The sequence below is a fragment of the Theropithecus gelada genome, chromosome 15 (assembly GCF_003255815.1).
Source record: "Theropithecus gelada isolate Dixy chromosome 15, Tgel_1.0, whole genome shotgun sequence".
NCBI lineage: Eukaryota > Metazoa > Chordata > Mammalia > Primates > Cercopithecidae > Theropithecus > Theropithecus gelada.
This window is the reverse complement of record NC_037683.1, coordinates 5,042,498-5,064,686: the sequence shown is the minus strand read 5'-3', so window position 1 is coordinate 5,064,686 and position 22,189 is coordinate 5,042,498. Positions and strand designations below refer to the sequence as shown.

At 53.5% G+C, this 22,189-nt stretch overlaps 1 protein-coding gene across 2 annotated transcripts; it reads right to left on the bottom strand.

Moving 5' to 3' along the window:
* Positions 1-15,201: 15,201 nt before the first annotated feature.
* On the bottom strand, positions 15,202-20,866 carry SURF6 (surfeit 6). 2 transcript variants are annotated; one of them, XM_025358602.1, is made up of 5 exons: positions 20,508-20,866; positions 18,557-18,766; positions 17,887-17,979; positions 16,716-16,923; positions 15,202-16,516 (listed from the first exon to the last, which is right to left on the bottom strand). In XM_025358602.1, the coding sequence occupies exons 1-4, from the start codon at positions 20,599-20,601 to the stop codon at positions 16,727-16,729; spliced, it is 594 nt and encodes a 197-aa protein (XP_025214387.1). In that variant the 5' UTR covers positions 20,602-20,866; the 3' UTR covers positions 15,202-16,516; positions 16,716-16,726. The 2 variants fall into 2 exon arrangements, with proteins under 2 accessions (XP_025214387.1, XP_025214386.1); XM_025358601.1 differs by having other exon boundaries at positions 15,207-16,516; positions 16,716-16,928; positions 17,891-17,979.
* Positions 20,867-22,189: the final 1,323 nt, after the last annotated feature.

The window sequence follows — 22,189 nt, the reverse complement described above, 5'->3', positions numbered from 1 at the left end:
GGGCCATTCACCTTGGCTAAGAAACGATCCCCACAGCCTTGAAGCTGAGTGGAAGCTCAGGTAGGTGGTCAGCGTCGCTGGGTCAGCCTGTCTGCCCAGCTTCAGGCTGGGTGCAGCTGCGCACCGCCGGGTCCCACCTACCGGCCCCGCCCCGACCGCGCCCACTCCGCCCCTCAACACAGCCTTGACCCTGCCCCACTGGACCTGCCCCAACCATGCTCCTCCCACTCCTCGGCCCCGCCCACCTCGGCCCCGCCTCCCCCGCTCAGCTCCGCCCCCACTGGGCCTGGACCTCCCTGGTCCTTTTCGTTTCTTTTTTTTTTTTTTTTGAGACGGAGTCTCGCTCTGTCGCCCAGGCTGGAGTGCAGTGGCCAGATCTCAGCTCACTGCAAGCTCCGCCTCCCGGGTTTACGCCATTATCCTGCCTCAGCCTCCCGAGTAGCTGGGACTACAGGCGCCCGCCACCTCACCTGGCTAGTTTTTTTGTATTTTTTTTAGTAGAGATGAGGTTTCACCGTGTTAACCAGGATGGTCTCGATCTCCTGACCTCGTCATCCGCCTGTCTCGGCCTCCCAAAGTGCTGGGATTACAGGCTTGAGCCACCGCGTGCAGCCTCCCTGGTCCCTTTCTATCCTCCCCTCCACCCTGCCCTCTCTAACCGAATCCCCTCCTCATCTAGAGCCCTAGCCTGTAGATGGGGCGGGGGTTCATAGATCATAAGCCAGGCCCTGCTGCTGACCTGGAGGCCGCGGACAGCAGCCCTTCACCCTGGTGGGGCCACCCTGCCAGGAGCTGGCCAGGCCTGGAGGCGGGGCCCGGGGCTGAATTTGGAGTCGCTGCTCCCACTGCCCACGGTTCTTCCCCCAACCCTGGCCCGGCTCTGCTGGGGGCCTTTCTCTCACCTCTCTCCCTTTTACTGTTGTTGAAAAATGCTGCTGTTTTTCTCATGGCTAAGTTATATATGCTCTTAAAAAGCAATGCCCGGCGTGGAGGCTCACACCTTCAATGCCAACACTTTAGGAGGTGGAGGCAGGAGGATCGCTTGAGCCCAGGAGTTCAAGACCAGCCTGGGCAACAAAGTGACATCTCCAGCTTTCCAGGCAGCAGCTGCCTGAGTAGCGGGTGGTATCTGGGACCAGGAGACCTGATTCTGCCTGGCTGGGACTCAGTTTCCCAGGAGGTGACCTGAACAGGGTCACGCCACCCCCTCTCTGTGGCACCTGGCTTGGGACTCCCTCCCTCCCTCCCCGGCTGCTCTTCCTTCTCCTTACTCCTGGGGTCTTCCAGGAAAGTGCTGATCCTGGAGTAAGATTTGGGGGACTGTTCCTGTGCTGGCCTCAAGCCCCCTGCGCACTCCTTCCCCAGCTGCAGAGCGAGGGCGTCCGGTCCTCCAGGAGAAGAGCTGGGCTAGGAGCTTAGTGTGTTCCCCGTGTCACGGGGCTTCTTCCACCCCCTGGCTCATGGACCCCATGCCGGCCGCACTGCCTGCCACTCCCCTCCAGGGATCAGCCTTCTGGAAGGGGGGTGTTGAGCCCGTGAGGAGCTCCATGAGTGGGGAAGCAGGTAGGGACAGCCGTGTCCACAGCATCACCTTGGCAGCTGACGGGCAGGAGGACAGGTCGAGGCGGCCTCCAGGCACGTTCCTGTTTGTGTGACATTCACCGTGACATGGTGCATGCTGTGGCACACAGGGTCCTGTGTTCAGATAAGCCAGGGCCTTGGAGGAACTCAGGCAGAAGAAAGAGCCGGAACACAAACACAGCGCGACCTTTCCCGGGAAGGAGCCCCTTCACAAATGTATCCTGGGCCCCCCTGCCATGCCCTGAGCCCCCATGGCCAAGTGCCCCTCTCTTCCACCACCCGCGACTCCGCTCAGCCCAAGAGCCTCTGCTGAGCCCTGGAAGGGAGAAGGAGCCTGGGTGGCCAGAGAGGGCTGAGGCCTCTCGGGATGACTGGGCTCCTTCAGGACAGGCACCCACCTGTGACGGGGACGTGCAGGGACCGCTGCAGCTGCCCTGGCCCAAGACACCCCGGAGGCCAGGCGGACAGGCCACTTCCTCCTCCAGGAGGTGGGACTGGGCTGGGTTTTGAAGGATGGCAGCGGTCGGGTGGACGCAGGGCACAGACAGGGAAGGCCACGCAGGCCTAAAACACACAGACTCAGGCAGGCGGGAACGTCGAGGTCAAGTCCCGGAGCCCTGGGAGGGAGACTCAGGAAATCGGATGCTCAGTGGGGGGGCCTACTTTGGAGCCCTGGGCTTGGGGCAGGAGGCGGCATGTCCAGCAGAGGGGCTGCTGCCCGCCATGGCGGGCCTTGCCCTTGGCATTGGCCCCAGGGAAATGCAGGGTGCAGGAGAGATGCCACAAGGCCCTTGGGTGTCCTTCCTGCGGCTTCCTTCGGTCCCAGGTGGGTGACACATCTATGTCACCGCATCCACACAAGACGCTCTGTTAGAAAAAAGACAGGAAGCTGGCCGAGCAGCCTGCACCCCGGTCTAGGGCCTTCCCTTTCCCACCCAGGAGAGCTCTGGTGCTGGGGAGGTGGACAGACCTGCTGGGAGGCCCCTCTCAGCCCCTCCTACAACACTCGGCACCTGGCAGCCTTGAGGGCAAACTGTGCCACTGAGGTGCCTTGGCTGGAGGGGCCCTGAGGGGTCAGAGGCCCCGGATAAGACCCTGTGGGCTACCAGGGGCAGTGCTGGGTACGGCTCACCTCCTCCTCCGACTGGGGAATGTGATCTGCTGAGCTGGGGCAGGGGTTTCCGCCTCCACCACGCCCCATTCTCTCACCCTCAGATGAAAACTCTCAGATGAAAATTGAGAGCAAAGGGGCAGTGCTCGGCAAGATACACCTGACAGAGAACTCTCAATGATGCCAGCTGCTGTTATTATTGTTCTAATTAAACACAGAGTAATTTTGGAAGAAAGTGTAAAATAATAAAATAAGAGCCAGGTGCGGTGGCTCAGATCGGTAACTTCAGCACTTTGGGAAGCCAAGGTAGGCAGATAACCTGAGGTCAGGAGTTTGAGACTAGCCTGGACAACATGGCAAAACCCCATCTCTACTAAAAATACAAAAATTAGCCAGGCATGGTAGCACATGATTCTCCTGCCTGGTGGTTCAAGTGATTCTCCTGCTTCAGCCTCCCGACTAGCTGGGATTACAGGCACACACCACCACACCCAGCTAATTTTTTGTATCTTTAGTAGAGATGGGGTTTTGCCATGTTGGCCAGGCTGGTTTCAAACTCCTGACATCATGATCCACCCACCTCAGCCTCCCGAAGTGCTGGGATTACAGGCGTGAGCCACAGCACCCAGCTGTAAGGTTCTTATACTAGATGAAAGTAGACTGTGATAAATTAAAGACATATTATAAACCCTAAAGCACCCGTTAAAGTCAACAAACAAGAAAACAAAAGACTGTCAGTGAATATTACAACAATAAACTGAAAAGATTGTTTTAAAAACTAAAATCAAAAGAAGACCAGTAAGAGGGAAAGAGGCCTGGCGCGGTGGCTCACGCCTGTAATCCCAACGCTTTGGGAGGCTGAAGTGGGTAGATCACTTTAGGTCAGGAGTTCGAGACCAGCCTCATCAACATGGTGAAACCCTGTCTCTACCAAAAAATACAAAAATTATCCAGGCATTGTGGCACGCACCTGCAGTCCCACAGTCCCAGCCACTCGGGAGGCTGAGGCAGGAGAATCACTTGAGCTTGGGAGGTGGAGGCTGCAGTGAGCCGAGACTGTGCCACTGCACTCCAGCCTGGGTGACAGAGTGAGATTCTGTCTCAAAAAAAAAAAAAAAGAAAAGAAAAGAAAAATCCATGGCAGACACAGGCCCTGCAGTGGGATGGGGGTGAAAGTCCAGCATCTGCGACCTCAGATGTGTCACATCCTTGCTCATCACAGCTTCAGCATTGATCACACAGGCATTCATTCATTCATTCATTCAAGAGACATTTGCTGGCCGGGCGTGGTGGCTCACACCTGTAATCCCAGCACTTCGGGAGGCCAAGGCCTGTCACCTGAGGTCAGGAGTTCAAGACCAGCCTGGCCAACATGGTGAAACCCTGTCTCTACTAAAAATACAAAAAAGTTAGCTGGGCGTGGTGGCAGGTGCCTGTAATCCCAGCTACTCGGGAGGCTGAGGCAGGAGAATCGCTTGAACCCAGGAGGTGGAAGTTACAGTGAGCCAAGATCACACCATTGCACTGCAGCCTGGGCAACAAGAGTGAAACTCTATCTCAAAAAAAAAAAAAAAAAAAGAAGGCTGGGTGCAGTGGCTCACGCCTGTAATCCCAGCACTTTGGGAGACCAAGGCGGGCAGATCACGAGGTCAGGAGATCGAGACCATCCTGGCTAACACAGTGAAACCCCGTCTCTACTAAAAATACAAAAAAAAATTAGCCGGGCGCGGTGGCGGGCGCCTGTAGTCCCAGCTACACGGGAGGCTGAGGCAGGAGAATGGCGTAAACCCAGGAGGCGGAGCTTGCAGTGAGCCAAGAGTGCACCACTGCACTCCAGCCTGGGCGACAGAGCGAGACTCCGTCTAAAAAAAAAAAAGGGACAATTGCTGAACGCCCACTAGGTGCCAGGCACCGTTCTGGGTGCGCCTCATTGCTGAATAATGCAGGCAGAAGTCCCAACCGTGGAGCGTGTGCTTAGTGAGGTGGTTTCCTTGCAGAACTCTGTGAGGGTCAGAGACGATGGATGGGAGGCCCCGCCGCGGGGAGACACTCAGGAAGTTTCTTCACTGCCCCTCCCCACTCCTTCCCTCCTTTCTTGTTGCTCCTTTTTCAGGCCTGGGTGTTCGGGGAGCTTCGTTCACTCCTTCCACAGATGTGCCCGAAGCGCCCCGCCCGGTCTGCACTGAGCCTGGCCCAGGTTTGTTGAATGCGGAAGTGCTCAAAGGGGTCATTCCGGCTGGCGGTCGCTGGGAACCTCGCTGCATCTGCCCCGGGCCCAGATGCTCCCCTTTCACTGGAGCATCAGCCGAGAGCAGTCCCCCACCGGGTATGGCAGGCCCAGGCCGCAGAGCTTTCTTCGTGAAACAGGAGCTAAGCGTGACCAAGATCTTGCCACGTCCCAGGCGTGAGTCTCAGCACACTGCTGGTGTCATCTCATGAGACCGCACAGCCCTTCGCAGCAGGTCCCCGAGTGTACCCTTTCACAGGTACAGACACTGCAGCAGAGACAAGACCCAAAAGTCTGAGTCGAGTGCGTGAGTCACTGCCCTGTAGGTGGACTCACGGCCTCTGGCTTAGAAGGTCCTTCCCCCATGACCTGGCTCTGCCCGTGAACCGCTGAAGGTCTCTGCTCCCTTTGCCACTTCAGCCTTCCTGATACTGGGGAACCAGGCCATCTATCTACTCTTTCCTGCAATCTTCTCTTTTCCAAGGATCACGATGATACCTGGACTGAGAAACTGAGGAGCTGCACAGACCCAAGACAAGCCCTTTCCCACCAGCCCACAGATGTCCTGTCCATGGGCCAGGTGCAGTGGCTCACGCCTGTAATCCCAGCACTTTGGGAGGCTGAGGTGATCAGATCACCTGAGGTCAGGAGTTTGAGACCAGCCTGGCCAACATGGTGAAACCCCGTCTCCGCTAAAAACATAAAAATTAGCTGGGTGTGGTGGTGTGCACCTGTAATCTCAGCCACTCAGGAGGCTAAGGCAGCAGAATCGCTTGAAGCCGGGAGGCGGAGGGGTTGCAGTGAGACGAGATCACACCACTGCACTCCAGGCTGGGTGACAGAGCAAGAGTCCCTCTCAAAAAAATAAAAATAAAAAAAGTACTGTCCATGTTTACTGATGACTTTATGTAGCTAGTGGATCCTGCCAGCACAGCCACAGTTCCCGCTGATCTCTGTCCCACAGTTGACCACCCCATTTGTGTTTTTGCCCCAGCCTGTATTGCTGGGCTTGAGTCTTCTGTCCTGTGCCCTGTGCTTCACGACCCTCATCAGGGACTCAGACACAGTTCTTCTGCTCTAGGGACATGTCAGTCCTTGGCCTGAGAGTCAAGGCTCTGCACAGACCGGTTGTCCTCACAGGAACTCTGTCCCTGGGGAAACTCCCCATGTGTCAGGATCTTCCCTTCTTTGTTAGAGAAAACAAAAAATTCTTCCTCTCTTGGCCAGGAGCAGTGGCTCACACCTGTAATCCCAGCACTTCGGGAGGCTGAGATGGCAGAATTGCTTGAGGCCAGGAGTTTAAGACCAACCTAGCCAACACAGCAAGATCCCATCTCTTTATAGATCTATATCTATATATCATCTCTCTAGCTATATATAATATGTATATATTATATATCATATAACAATCGTATATAACATTCTTACTTTTTTTTTTTTTTTTAGATGGAGTCTCACTCTATCACCCAGGCTAGAGTGCAGTGGTGTGATCTTGGCTCACTGCAATCTCCCCCTCCTGGTTCAAACGATTCTCCTGCCTCAGTCTCCTAAGTAGCTGGGACTACAGGCACGCACCACCATGCCCGGCTAATTTTTGTATCTTTTTTTTTTTTTTTTTTGAGACGGAGGTTCACTCTTGCTGCCCAGGCTGGAGTGCAATGGCGGGATCTCAGCTGACTGCAACCTCCGCCTCCCTGGTTCAAGCGATTCTCCTGCCTCAGCCTCCTGAGAAGCTGGGATTAAAGGCGCCCGCCACCACACCCAGCTATTTTTTAAAATATTTTTGGTAGAGACAGGGTTTCACCATGTTGGCCAGGCTGGTCTCGAACTGCTGTCCTCAGGTGATCTGCCTGCCTCAGCCTCCCAAAGTTCTGGGATTATAGGCATGAGCCACCGTGCCCGACCAATTCTTCCTTTCTTGAATGCCCTTTTCTGCCATCCTAATTTTCCCATCGTTCAGGGTCAAGGTCGATGGTCACCTTCCACAGTAAGCCCTCCCTGACCTCTTCCCACTTCCTGTGGGGTAAGCAGGGCAGCTCAGTGAGCTGGAGGCACATACCTCACAGCCAGGAAGCCCTGGTTTTCGCTCTGACCCCACTGCTTCTGGCTGACCCTGGAGAAGCCATCCACACTGAGCTGCAGAAGGGCCACAGCAGCCTGCACACAGCCCTCACACGGCGTCTACCGGAGTTACTGCAGCGATGCGGGGCATTCCTTGTGGAGCTCACTGAGCAGGCAGGTGTTCCACCCCAGAGCGCGCTGAAATCATTCAAATGAGCCAAGCCTAAGCCTCCCTACTGCCTTGCCCACTCCCCACGGAAACCACACTACAGGCTCTCACCCACAGTTCTGCCCTCTCCTGCCTCCTGACAGACTCCAGCACTTCCCCATGTGGCCCTGTGTGGCATGGGGTACCCCTTCTCCTGGAAACTGTAGCAAACTATCTTTTCAATGGCAATTATCTCCTGATCTGGTGGCCTTACTGAACCTCACATTTTCAATAAATACATTGTTTTTTAAGCCAGGCTTAACAGCATGCACTTGTAGTCTCAGCTACTTGGGAGGCTGAGGTGGGAGGATCGCTTGAGGCCAGGAGTTCGTGGCCGTGGTGCAGTATAATTGCAACTGTGAATAGCCACTGCACTCCACCCTGGCAATGTAGGGAGACCCTGTGTCTGAAAAATAATTACTGTATTTTAAAGACAAGCAGACCATGCATGGAGTTCCGAGGGTGAACAGGTGTCAGGGAGGCAGTGGGAGTGTGGAGGAAGCCAGCAGGAGGTGGGAACAGGAAACCCTCAGGGTCGCACCCCAAAGGGAGAAGGCCCCACCCCAAGTTGGACTGCTGGGAAGGGGCTGAGCACCAGCAGGGAGCGGAGCTGTGGAAACACACATGGAAGTGGGGCATGGGTGCTGGGTGGACACTCCACTTCCAGACGAGAGGGGACCATGTGGATGACGGTGCAGGTGCTCCTGACCCTACTGGGCTCCGGGACTCAGCCTGCCCTGCCACAGAGGCGGCCTGTACTAGAGGCTACTGCACATCAGGAGAGGGGTGGGCTCAAAACCAGAACAGTTATACCCTGGGCTCTGCCTGCCCCACCCTCCCAATCCAGGAAACCCAATTCATCCAAATACGAGTAACAATATCCACCCAAAGACACCAGAAGAGAAAAAAGAAACTTGAAAGGAGCGGGTGGCCAGCGCAGTGCTCACTCCTGAATCCCAGCACTTTGGGAGGCTGAGGCGGGAGGATCGCTTGAGCCCAGGAGGTCAAGGCTGCAGAGAGTTGTGATCATGTCACTGCACTCCAGCCCGGGCAACAAAGCAAGACCTTGTCTGAAAAGCAAACAAACAAAAAAGGAACAGCAAGACTTCCCTGCAGATGAAGAAAACGCAGAGAAAACCACTGCCACAAAGCAGAGTGAAAGTGGTGAGCCAGCAGGCAGCCCCAGGATGTGGCTGGGGGAGCGGCCAGGGGAGCAGCTGCAGTGGCAATGGCCATGGGGGACTCTGCAGCCCCAGAGAGGACAGGTGGACAGGTGCTTGTGGAACTCAGGAAGGACTGGAAGCAAAGGCCACGGACATAAGTCTAGAGATGCTGCAGAAAGTGCAGCAAGGAAGAAACAGGGACATGAAGAGGCCAAACAGCAGTAGAGCAAGCAGGCAGGAGAGGCAGCAGCAGGGGAGGCAGTGGCGGGGGAGGCAGTGGCAGGTCCCTGGCTGGCAGGGCAGAGCTGAGACAGGACAGACTCCAAGGTAGAAGTCCAGATAACTTTGCTAAAACAAAGGAATCAAAGCAGAGCATTACCACCTGAGCTCCACCTCCTTTCAGATCAGCAGCAGCATTAGATTCTCATGGGAGCGCAAACCCTACTGTGAACCATGCATGCAAGGGATCTAGGTTGCATACTCCTAATGAAAATCTAATGCCTGATGATCTGAGGTGGCACAGTTGCATCCCCAAACCATCCCTCCCACCGCCCCTACTGTCCACGGAAAAATTGTCTTCCAAGAAACCAGTCACTGGGGCAAAAAAGGTTGGTCAAAAGTACCGCTGTACTAGAGGATGAATTTTAGTTAACCAAGAGATGATCACAGATAGTAAGAGGAACGGGGAGTGAGCATTCACATATTCAACTAGAGGACAGGGACCAAAACAACAACAGCAGCAAGTTGTGATGGGTAAGTACAGTGTGTCCCCTGCCAAATCCACACACTGATGTCTTAACCCCAAGCACCTCAGAATGTGACCTTATTTGGAAATAGGGTCATCGCAAATGTTATTAGTAAAGACGAGGTCACTGGGGTGGGCTCTAATCCAATGTGACTGGTGTCCTTATAAGAAGAGGCAATCAGGACCCACAGACAGACAGGCACAGAGGGAAGATGAGAAGGTGCTGTTTGCAGGCCAAGGACAGCACCCGGTAACAGTTGCCTTCACTCAGGGACCTCAGAAGAAACCAACCCTGCTGATGCCTGGACTGGACCCCTGCCCTCCAGAGCTGTGAACAATGAATTCCTCTCACCTAAGCTGCCCTGCAGTGCTTTGTTACTGCAGCCCTAGCAAACTGATACATAAAGGTAACAGAACGTGTAAAAAAAACATTTTACAGTGGCAGCTATAGCAGTATGAGACAAGGCCAGGCATTGTGGCTCACACCTGTAATCCCACACTCTAGGAGGCCAAAGCGGGTGGATCACCTGAGGTCGGGAGTTCAAGACCAGCCTAACCAACATGGAGAAACCCCATCTCTATTAAAAATACAAAATTAGCCGGGCGTGGCAGCAGGTGCCTGTAATCCCAGCTACTCGGGAGGCCGAGGCAGTCGAATCACTTGAAGAGAGGGGAAATGTTTACAAATTATTTCATAGTAGGGAACTATTAGATCTCATTTAAAAACTGAGGGGACTAAAGGTATTATTTAAGGATATGAACAGTAAGTAACGACTAGACCAAAAAAAATCAAGTCGTCCTAAAAACCAGAAGAGCTATATTTTTTAAAAGCAAAGAATGCTGATCAAGTAGTGACTATATGTAGTAAATGTGAAGTAAAACAATTTCAAAAAGAACAAAGTTGGAAGACTCATGCTACCTGACGTCAACACTTACTATACAGCTGCAGTGATCAAGATGGTGTGGCACTGGCAAAACGTTCGGGGGAACGGAACACACAGTTTAGAAACAGACCTACACAGATTTATGGCCAATTGATTTCAGATGGAGGTGCAAGGGCAATTCTGTGAAGACAGTCTTTTCAGCAACTGGTGCCGGAACACTAGACATCTTTATGCAAAAACAAATGAACCTTCAAAATAGTTATGCCATTTTATTTATTTATTTATTATTTTTTGAGATGGAGTCTTGCTCTGTCATCTAGGCTGGAGTGCAGTGGCGACAGCTCGGCTCACTGCAATCTCCATTTCCCAGGCTCAAATGATTCTCCTCTCTCAGCCTCCCAAGTAGATGGGATTACAGGCATGTGCCACCATGCCTGGCTGATTTTTATATTTTTAGTAGAGACGGGCTTTCACCATGTTGGCCAGGCTGGTCTTGAACTCCTGACCTCATGATCCACCCGTCTCAGCCTCCCAAAGTGCTGGGATTACAGGCGTGAGCCATCACGCCCGGCCATGGGTCCTTTATTATACTGCATGTTTTACAAATATCATCTCCCATTGTGAGCCTTTTCATCTTTTTGTGTTTCTAATTTTTAACTTCTGATGAAGCGCAATAATTGACAGAATGAGTAGGTAGAAAACTGGCACCAGGCACAGTGGCTCACACCTGTAATCACAGCACTTTGGAAGGCTGAGGCGAGCAGATCACCTGAGTTCGGGAGTTCGAGACCAGCCTGCCCAACATGGAGAAACTCCGTCTCTACTAAAAATACAAAATTAGCCGGGCATGGTGGCGCAGGCCTGTAATCTCAGCTACTCAGGAGGCTGAGACAGGAGAATGGCTTGAACCTGGGAGACGGAGGTTGCAGTGAGCCAAGATCGCGCCATTGCACTCCAGCCTGGGCAACAAGAGCAAAACTCCGTCTCAAAATGAAAAAAGAAAGAAAGAAAGAAAATTGGCAAGGATATAGAACTTGAACTCCACTGGACCTGACATTAAAACATTTGACTCAACGAGAGCAGAAAACACTCTTCTGAAGCACACACCCATTTACCAAGAGAGACCGCAGTCTGGGTTATGAAACAAACCCTGTTAACTTCAAAAGGATTCAAGTGGTTTTTTGTTTTGTTTTTATGATACAGGGTCTCACTCTGTTGCCCAGGCTGGAGTGCAGTGGCAGGAACATGGCTCACTGCATCTTCAACCTCCTGGGCTCAAGTGATCTTTCCACCTCAGCTTTCTGAGTAGCTGGGACTATAGGCATAGGCGTGGGCAACCACCCCAGGGTAATTTTTTAAATTTTTTGTAGAGACAGGGTCTCACTACATTGCCCAGGCTGGTCTCAATCTCCCAGGCTCAAGTGATCCTCCTCCCTCAGCCTCCCAGTATCGGGATGACAGGTGTGAGCCACCATGCCCCAGCCAAGAACTCAAGTTATATAAAGTATGCTCTCTGGCCACAGGGAAATTCAACTAGAAATTACTAACAGAAAGATCTCTGGCAAATTCCTCAATATTTGGAAACTAAATAACACACCTCTAAATAACTCGTAAGTCAAAGAATAAATCAAAGGGGAATTAGCAAGTATTTTGAACTGAATGAAAACACAACATATGAAACTTTGTCAGGTATCATGAAAGCAGACTCAACTTTTTAGACCTTACAAATGCCTGACTGTCCCCTTTGCCTCTGGTCTTCTGCCTGGGGGCTGCCTTTCCCCAATCTTTGTTCATTGTACTGAATCCTACATGACACTGTCAACCAATGAAGACATCCAGAGATAGACTCTCTAAAATAAATGGATTTGGGAATAGCAGCTTATCTGGAATACTGCAACTGTTGAGGATGGTCTTGCAGTGAGTCCTGTTATTGGTCTGTTTGTAGCAATGTCTTGTGGTAAGTCCTATTACAGGAATGTGTGCATGAGGCCTGCTGCATCACCTCCGACTGTTTTAGAGTTTGACATAAGTGACTCCATTTTGGTACCGGCAACGTTCACAACTTTCCATGTGACCTCAGGGCCCTACACCCCGATCCTTCCCCTGCCCACTGTGCAGGACCACTATCAATGAGACAATTGAGAGCTAGGGCTGGGTCTCACTCACTCCCGAACCTTTCATCCAGTACGGCGATGGCCCATGCCATGCATGACATGCATTCCCGAATGACTGCATCCACTCAGTCAGTATGCTAGTCCCCACCGAGCCTCGCTCTCAACCTCCCTGGCTGGCATAGGTGCCTTGTACAGATATCCAGTGGCAGTAAAATATTGCTGTACTCTCAGCTCCATCTGCAGCCCTCACTGACCCACCCAGCTGTCCTGTCACCGCTCAGGACGAGACCCCCTTGCCCCTTTGGTCTCCATGGCCAGGTGATGGTAGTGGCCTTTTCCAGACCCTCACTGGCCCCTTAGTTCACTACGAAGATGACCTCACCTGTCAGGAACCCATGGTGACGTCTTTCCCTCGCATACATCTACATTTGCCTGACCCAGAATGTGGTTTCAAGATGAGTCCCATGCCTGGCTCCAAATCCCCTTGTCAGAGTAAGGAAATCCCCTGAACTCTTAGTTTGCTAAGAACTCGTTATAAATGGCGGTTGGGTCCTTTACTGGGTGCCTGCTCTGCAACCATTGCGAAGGTCACATGGGTTTTGCTCCTTTAATCTGTTGATGTGAATCACATGAGATTCTCTGGCGTTGAAACCGCTTTGCAATTCTGAATTAAATCCGGCGTGGCACTTTGCTAAACTTGGTTTATTATTATTAAATTTTTGACATTGGTATTTGGTAACTTCCCTTCCTCTTACCTAGTTTTCTTGTTTAGTTTTGGTAACAAAGTTAAATTCATGAAGTGTTCTCTCATTTGATTCTCTGTTAGAATTTGTCTAAGTCTGGAATTACCTGTTCTCTATTTCATGGAACTTCTCTGTAACTGTCTAGGGGAACATTCTTAACTACTGATTCAATTTCATCAGTGATTACAACTCAGGCTTTCTATTGGTCAGTTTTGGAGACCTTTCTTCCATTTACTTTGGGTTGTTCCAATTTAAGCTGCATGCTTATTTATCTTTGGCCCTTAAAAACACAGACATACAGCATATACGTGTATGAATGGCACTATTTATCTATCTGTAGATGCACATACATTTAGGGGCTATGAAATGTTTTTTATGCTGCTTTATCCCTGTTCCACAAATCTTTCCTGAGACAGTCTCGCTCTGTCACCCAGGCTGGCGTGCAGTGGCTCGATCTTGGCTCACTGCAGCCTCCACCTCCCAGGTTGAAGCGATTCTCCTGCCTCAGCCTCGCAAGCAGCTGAAACTACATGCATGTCCCACCATCCCTGCTAATTTTTGTTATTTTTAGTAGAGATGGGGTTTTATCATGTTGGTCAGGCTGGTCTCGAACTCCTGACCTAAAGTGATCCACCCGCCTCCACTTCCACCTCCAGAAGTGCTGCGATTAACGGCATGAGCCGCTGTGCCAGGCCCTGCTCCACAAACTTCAATACACAGCATTTTCATTATCTTTTAGTCCCAAATATTTCTAATATCCATTAGGAATTAACTCATAGGTGATTTGTAACTACGTTTTAAAAGTTCCAAATATGAAATTTTAAGAATTAGTTTAGGCTGGACACAGTGGCTCACGCCTGTAATCCCAGCACTTTGGGAGGCCGAGGCGGGCGGATCACCTGAGGTCAGGATATGGAGACCATCCTGGCTAGCACAGTGAAACCCTGTCTCTACTAAAAATACAAAAAATTAGCAGGGCGTGGTAGCGGGCGCCTATAGTCCCAGCTACTCGGGAGGCTGAGGCAGGAGAAACGCTTAAACCTGGTAGACAGAAGTTGCAGTGAGCCGAGATCGTGCCACTGCACTCCAGCCTGGGCGACAGAGCGAGACTCTGTCTAAAAAAAAAAAAAGAAGAAGAATTAGCTCAAAAATTTTTTTTTTTTTTTTTTTGAGACGGGGGCTCGCTCTGTCGCCCAGGCTGGAGTGCAGTGGCGCGATCTCGGTTCACTGCAAGCTCCGCCTCCCGGGCTTACGCCATTCTCCTGCCTCAGCCTCCCGAGTAGCTGGGACCACAGGCGCCCGCCACCTCGCCCGGCTAGTTTTTTGTATTTTTTAGTAGAGACGGGGTTTCACCGTGTTCGCCAGGATGGTCTCGATCTCCTGACCTCGTGATCCGCCCGTCTCGGCCTCCCAAAGTGCTGGGATTACAGGCTTGAGCCACCGCGCCCGGCCTAGCTCAAAAATTTTTTAACGACATTGGGATGTGGTCAGGTAACGACACTGATTCCTTGAAATATCTTTTTTTTTTTTTTTTTTTGAGACGGAGTCTTGCGCTGTGTCACCCAGGCTGGAGTGCAGTGGCGGGATCTCGGCTCACTGCAAGCTCCGCCTCCCAGGTTCACGCCATTCTCCTGTCTCAGCCTCTGAGTAGCTGGGACTACAGGCGCCCGCCACCACGCCCAGCTAGTTTTTTGTATTTTTAGTAGAGACGGGGTTTCACCATGTTAGCCAGGATGGTCTCGATCTCCTGACCTCATGATCCACCCGCCTCAGCCTCCCAAAGCGCTGGGATTACAGGCTTGAGCCACCGCGCCCAGCCTCCTTGAAATATCTTACGACTTCTTTTCTAGACAAAGTAGGTGGTCAATTCCCATCCATGTTCCATATACGCTTGGAAAGACTGTATTCTTTTTTTTTTTTTTTTTTGAGACGGAGTCTCGCTCTGTGGCCCAGGCTGGAGTGCAGTGGCCGGATCTCAGCTCACTGCAAGCTCCGCCTCCCAGGTTTACGCCATTCTCCTGCCTCAGCCTCCCGAGTAGCTGGGACTACAGGCGCCCGCCACCTCGCCCGGCTAGTTTTTTGTACTTTTTAGTAGAGACGGGGTTTCACTGTGTTAGCCAGGATGGTCTCGATCTCCCGACCTCGTGATCCACCCGTCTCGGCCTCCCAAAGTGCTGGGATTACAGGCTTGAGCCACCGCGCCCGGCCGAAAGACTGTATTCTTTCCAGATACTGTTGTGTCTGTCTCCTAGCTCAAGCTCATACCCATCTCACATCTGATCTTTCACGGGGCTTTTTCATCAGTAGACACTATTAACAGTCACACCAGCTCCCTTTCGGTTACAATCTTCGTCTCGTTAACTGGAGAGTTTCATCAAAAGAATTTTATTTACAGCGTTATCATCCACGTGTCACCTGAGTTTATTCAACCTGTATTCATTTTGATTGCCTGGAGCTTTGGATTTAATTCTTCCGTTCCATTTTGTATCCTCCATTCACTTCACTCTCTCCAGCTTTTACTCTTTCTCTTTCCCTTGGGCCAATGCACTTGACCCAACTCACACCTGTGGACTCTGGGAAGGTACTGCTCCCTCCCTCCCTCTGAATTCGGAGGTGAAATGCCGCCCCGAGGCACTGAGGAACAGAAAGGAATGAGACCCCAACAGGCAGAAGCCAAGAGAAGGGGGAGGAGAGGTAGCGTTCTGCCCCAGGAGGCACCATGCCTGGACGTGCTCCCACCACTCCCGAGTGCCAGGTGCCCACACGCCACACCTCAGGGTTGTCCTCTGTTCCAGTCAGCTGCAGACTAATGTGGCTCGGCAGCAGAGGCCACCCTCTTCTGTCCTGTGGCTCCTGCGAACACAGGCCGGGGGAAGGGGCAGTGACTGCCCACCCCCACCTTTCCTCCTCCCTGACCCTGCAAACCTCGGGGAAGCTTTCAGGCCCAGGAAAGAAGACTGGGCCCCAGTGTGGCTCGCCCTTTCCCCGGGTCTGAAGGCCCCGTTTTCAAGGATGATGCAGAAACATTCTCTTTCACACACGTGATCTGAGCCCTCACAACTCAGCAGAGCATGACAGTGTCCCCCTCACACGCAGAGGCCGCGGTCTGTGGAGATCCTGGGACAGAGCCAGCATCAAGGACTCAGAGGGTCCCCTGGAGCCTCCCAGGACAGAGACGGCAGCCCCAGGTGGGAAAGACTCAGACCAGGCCTGCGCGCTCCAGGTCCTGCGGCAGGATGCGGCCCTTCTTGCGGGCCCTGAGCAGGCGGCGCTCGGCGCGGGCCGCCTTCTTCCTGCGCAGGTTCTGCCGACGCCGGTCCTGGCGCTGCTGCATCTTCTCCACCACGCCGGCCGTGCGTTTCTCCCACTGGCGCTGCCGCTGCGCCCTCCGCTTCTCCTTACGCTTCAGGGCCTCCTGCAGCAGGCGTTCATCATCGCGGATCTTCACGCCCTCCGCCTTGTACAGGAGGTTGGTCCACTTCATCTTGGCCTCCAGCTCCTGCGCCTTCCCCTCATCCCGGTCGCGCAGCTCGTCCAGTCGGCTCTGCCGTGCCTGCAGGCGCTCCAGCAGCTGCCGGTAGTTCCTCCCGGTCAGCGGCGTGAGGTTCCCCTTCACCCTCTGCCTCTTCTCCTTTCTGCGCTGAGCCTTGCTGGCCGGCTCATCTTCGCTCACCTCCACCTGGGAAAAAGGCATGACATGAGCTCATGCCAGCCCCACACTAGGCCCCAGTCTTGGCCGGCACCCTAAGGGAACTGCGCTGTCCCCGTCACCACCTTACAGATGCGATGGGGCCCGGAGGGAGGTCATGAAGCTAACAAGGGGCAACGCTGAGGCCTGAAGCCGACCCAGCCCGCCCGAGGACTCAGCTCCCACTCACCTTATTGAAGATCAGCCCCGGCGGCTCCCGCGGCTCCGTGTAAGCACCCTCTGGGGCTGGCGCCACCGCCTCCTGGGCCTCCACGGCCTCCTCAGCCTTCCTGGCCTTCTCTTTCGCCCGCAGCTCCTTTCGCTTCCTCTTCTTCCGGTCCCGTTCCTGCTTTCTCCTCCGCTTTTTCTCCAGGGCGGCGGGGGACAGCTCCTTTGCACTGCCCTGGGGGACAGGCGCCCACTCATTAAAGTTCTCTTGACACCAGGGTCCCCCAGCCTGGCCCATGGTTGAGAAGAATCAGGGCTGGAAGGCAGGTGAGGAAATCCTCACGCAGAACAAGGGGCCCACGGAGTTCAATGTTCCACAACAGAGGATGTTCCTCGAAAATGCAAATGACCCCACAAGGGAGAAGGGACCCCCAAATAAGAATCACGGCTTCCAATTCCCAGGCGCTTACCCCGTGCCAGGATACGTTACAAACATGGTTCAACATGTCATACATTGTTTCATAGATGAGGAGGGTCAACACCACTGCCTAGAACTTGGAGTTGCGGTCTGAACACCTGTCCTGACTGCTGCCTATTCTGTTCACAGGGTACCCAAACCACGCTCTCCCCAGTGGCCTTTCCCATCCCCGGGCCAACAAGAGCCCTACACCAGCCCAAATGAGGCCTGTGCTTCAGGAACAAGGGCCCGGAGCCTCGATCGCGTCTTAGGAACCATACACTGTACCTTGGGATGGCGGAGAAGAGTAGCTGGGGACTGTCCCCCACACAGCATGAGGACTTAAGGAAGGGCCCCAGGGAAAGGGTGGGTAGGGGCCAACACAGAGGAGACAGCACCATTCAGCACAAAGAGCTGCACTGGCGCTTCTTGTGCCTAGCCACTCAGCTCAGGTCCCTGCTCAACTCACAGGACTATCACGACATTCGGAGAAACAGACACAGGAGGTGCCTATCCCAGTGTCAGTTCAGCAAAGGCAGCTTCCCAGAAGGAAGGAGGCTGATAACTTTGGGGACTGAGGTTCTCCAAGAAAATAACTGCTCTCCCAGGGCACAGCTGCTGGGGCACTGACAGACTCACTGCAGAGGGGAGAACAGGGGCTACAGCCCCTCGCTGAGAGCCGACCCCAGGGAGAACACAGGTAGAGCAGTGACAGCACTCCAGCAAACCTGCCTGCCTACCTGGCCCCGGGCCTCCTGGATCTTCTCATGCAGTCGCTGTCGCAAAACATCCAGTGCAAAGACAGACTCAGGCTCAGTGGCCAGGCCATCTGCAGGGAAGAAGACAGGACTGCAGGGGGCCCTCTCTCCCTCTCCCCCTCCCTCCCTAGGGCCACGAATCCCTGTCCCACTGTGGCCACTCATGGATCCACAGTGCAATTTCAGTAAATTCTACTCCACCGCTTCAACCTAGACTGGTTCCTACAACATCCTCCAGCACAGGTAACTGAGTGCCTGGCAAGGTAGGTCACTGTGGTATGAGAAAACACGTCCTACAGCGCCAGCCAAACCACCTCCTCCACATTCTGTAGCCTGCGCCCCAGAACAAGTGGGCTCTCACGACGCCCCTGCAGAGACCTGAGGACAGGGAAGCTAAAGTCAAGCTGCTCCAGGTCCTCAGAGAGACATGGCCTTGCCCCCGACATCCTGCTAGTCACGTGGCCTAGAACGCCATACAGTTCCTTCGGTCCCATCCACCCTAGCGCTCCCGGGATCTTTGCTCTTGGGGAAGTCTTGTGCTATCCCTGTGTGCCTGACAATGCCTTTTTTTAAAAGCAGAGGGGACCAAGCCCAAGCCCGGCCCCAGCCCCGCCCTGCACAGAACCAACACGTCCTGACGCCTCTCACCTGCAGGGTTCCCTGCTGAACTGGAAGCCCCAGCTGCTTCCTCTTTGGCTGCCTCAGGCCTCCTGGCCCCAGAGGCTGCTGGAGACTTCTCTCCCAAGGACTTGGCCTTGTGCTCAGCAGCCTTCTCTTCCCGCTCCCGGAATTTCTTTTGTGTTTTCTTCCTTTTCTTTTTTGGGGGCCCTGCAGCTTCTGAGCCTCGAGTTTTGCCAGCTGAAATGCAAAATAAGAAAGAGTTGCCATCCCAGCTGGGCACGGTGGCTCACACCTGTAATCCCAGCACTTTGGGAGGCTGAGGCAGGCGAATCACAAGGTCAGGAGTTCGAGAGGAGCCTGGCTAACATGGTGAAACCCCGTCTCTACTAAAAATACAAAAAATTAGCCAGGCGTAGTGGCAGGCGCTCATAATCTCAGCCTCTCAGGAGGCTAAGGCAGGAGAATAGCTTGAACCTGGGATGTGGAGGTTGCAGTGAACTGAGATCACTCCACTGCACTCCAGCCTGTGCAACAGAAAAGGACTCCGTCTCAAAAAAAAAAAAAAAAGAAAGAGTTGCCGTGCCAATCTCATGGCCCATTCAATAGGCAGGAAAGGCTCACCAAGGCTTTGATCCTAGGAGGATGCAGAAAGAGGATCAGGATTGGGAGGCAGAGACACACTGATCCTAGAGCTCAGAACCATAACCTTGACCAAGTAGTTCTGCTTGTGAGAATCCATCATGCACAAAGACCAGGCTTCAAGGACGTTCATATTATTTGAGTGAAAAATTAGAAAAACCTGAATATCCACCTCTACTAACAATTTCTGACCCTGCTTCACAATAAGCTACCAAGTTGCCATCAAACACAATGACAAGGGCTTTCGTTTTAGCTGCTGGGGGTAATGTTTACTTTTTTTTTTTTTTTTTTTTGAGACAGAGTCTCGCTCTGTTGCCCAGGCTGGAGTGCAATGGCACGATCTCTCCTCACTGCAAACTCCACCTCCCGGGTTCAAGCGATTCTCTTGCCTCAGCCTCCCGAGGAGCTGGGATTACAGGCGCCCAGCACTGTGCCTGGCTAATTTTTGTATTTTTAGTAGAGACGGGGTTTCACCATGTTGGCCAGGATGGTCTCGATCTCCTGACCTTGTGATCCACCTGCCTCGGCCTCCCAAAGTTCTGCGATTACAGGCGTGAGGCCCCATGCCAGGACAATGTTTACTTTTTAAATGGGAGAAATCAGTATGTAAAGTAGGAGCTGAATCGTTTTAATAAATGGAAAAAAAAAAACTTGAAAAAGGATGAGACAGACGGAAGACATACTGAGTAATGAGAAAATTCACAAGATTTTGGATTTGCTATCACCGGTATACCGTCCTTGAATAAAAAGGAAACCCTGTTTAACCTCTGGTGGGTCCAGAGACGCTGCTGCTCTCCTCTCCTCCTGGGCCCAGACAGCACTGACAAGTCCCCGCTGTCGGCTTCCCCGCCCGATTGTCTACTTCCCTTGTGCAGCCTGGTCACCAGGCCATGAGAACCCTAAGGGCAGGAGCCCTCTGCCATCCTCCTCCTCCCCACACCGCACCATGTCCGTAATGAAGGGACTGAAAGGGTCTTTTCCCACTGACTGACCGTTACTTCTGTCTCTACTAAACCCCCTCTCCACTAAAAATACAAAAATTAGCTGGGCGTGGTGACGCGCGCCTGTAATCCCGGCTACTCTGGAGGCTGAGACAGGAGAATCTCTTGAATCCGGGAGGCTGAGCTTGCAGTGAGGCGAGATCGCATCACTGCACTCCAGCCTGGGGGACAGAGCGAGACTCTGTCTCCAAAAAAAAAAAAGAGCAAGGGAAACGGCGGTAATTTCACAAGTCACTTAGATTTTTTTTTTTCCAGTACTTTACAGACTCGTCTACACTGGCTCCGGCCGCGTTCCCGTTTCGCAGGCCCCTCAGTCCCAGCCCGGCCATGTGCGTTACCCCGCATGCGCGCCTGCTGCTCCGGGCCCGAATGGGAGCAGATCTTCTTGGCCAGGCTCTGCAGGTAGGCGTCCTTGGCGAGTAGAGAGGCCATGGCGGAGACCCGAGCCGTTCACAACTCACACCTTCCCCGCGGCGCGTGCGACTCTCACCACGTCCGCCGGAAACCACCACACGGGCAGGCGCCGCCAGACGATCGCCGAGCCGCCAGCCCGAGCGCTCGATTAGTCAGGCCTGACTCCGCCGGAAGCAGCGCGCGGGGCGGAGAGCACAGTATTGTGGGCCGAGGGCAGCCAATCTCCGCCGGGAGTGGATGCAGCCGGGGACCCCGAGGCCGGGCCTCAGCGCCTCCATCACCCGGGTCCCGCACGTGTCCCTGCGCTCCCCTCACCCCTACACCCGGCACAGTAGGCCCTCATGAGTAGGGGCGAAATGAGTGAATGACCAGTAGTACCTTCATTCAGTCCTTTGGAGTGGGGGGCCTCCGGTCTCAGGCGGACGCAGACTGAGCGCCTGGCACGTGGCAGGCCCTAGGTTCAGTCCTAGGGGACACAAGCAGTGTGTCACACACACAGATGTGCTCTTGGCGAGTGTCTGCCGTAGAGGTGGCTGATAAACCTGGCAAGCGTGTGACTGTCAGGTGAGGGCAGCGCCAAAGAAAGCCCCGGGGGAAAAGGGAGAAGTGTTGGGCGGGAGGGAGCCGGCGTGTTCAAGGAAGAGCCCCTGCGCAGTGACTTTTGCTCTGGAAAATAGACTTACACACTACGATCTTCCCTCCGCCCCGGGAAAGGAGTCTCGCTCTATCGCCCAGGCTGGAGTGAACTGGCGAGATCTAGGCTCACTGCAACCTCCGCCTCCCGGGTTCAAGCAATTCTCTGGCCTCAGCCTCCCGAGTAGCTGGGATTACGGGCGTGTACCACCACGCCCAGCTAATTTTTTTTTTTTTTTTTTTTGAGATGGAGTCTCGCTCTGTCGCCCAGGCTGGAGTGCAGTGGCGCGATCTCGGCTCACTGCAAGCTGTGCCCGGTTCACGCCATTCTCCTGCCTCCGCCTCCCGAGTAGCAGGCGCCCGCCACCACGCCCGGCTAATTTTTTGTATTTTTTAGTAGCGACGGGGTTTTACCGTGTTAGGATGGTCTCGATCTCCTGACCTCGTGATCCGCCCGCCTCGGCATCCCAAAGTGCTGGGATTACAGGCGTGAGCCACCGCGCCCGGCCTAATTTTTGTATTTTTAGTAGAGACGGGGATTCACCATGTTGGCCAGGCTGGTCTGGAACTCCTGACCTCAGGTGATCCACCCACCTCTGCCTCCCATAGTGCTGGGATTGCAGGCATGAGCCACTGTGCCCGGCCCACACTACGATTTTTAACACAAGATGTGGCCTTTATAATAACTCACTAGGGGCAGGAGAAAGGAGAGGTCATGGTCTGAGGCTTGGGACCACCACACCCCAGTTCCTGCACTGGAAAATTACAGGCTCGTTAAGGACCCAGAGCCCCTTCCAGGACCACCCTGTTGGTCGAGAAGGGAGAACTTAGAGTCTTAAATTACAATTTGAAAAGGTAGTTGCTAATGTATATATATTAGAAACAGAACTGTTGTATTTGAAACAGAACTAAACTTTCTTCCCCTTTCTGCCATGAGGTGTTAAAAAAAATTTTTTTTTGGCCGGGCACAGTG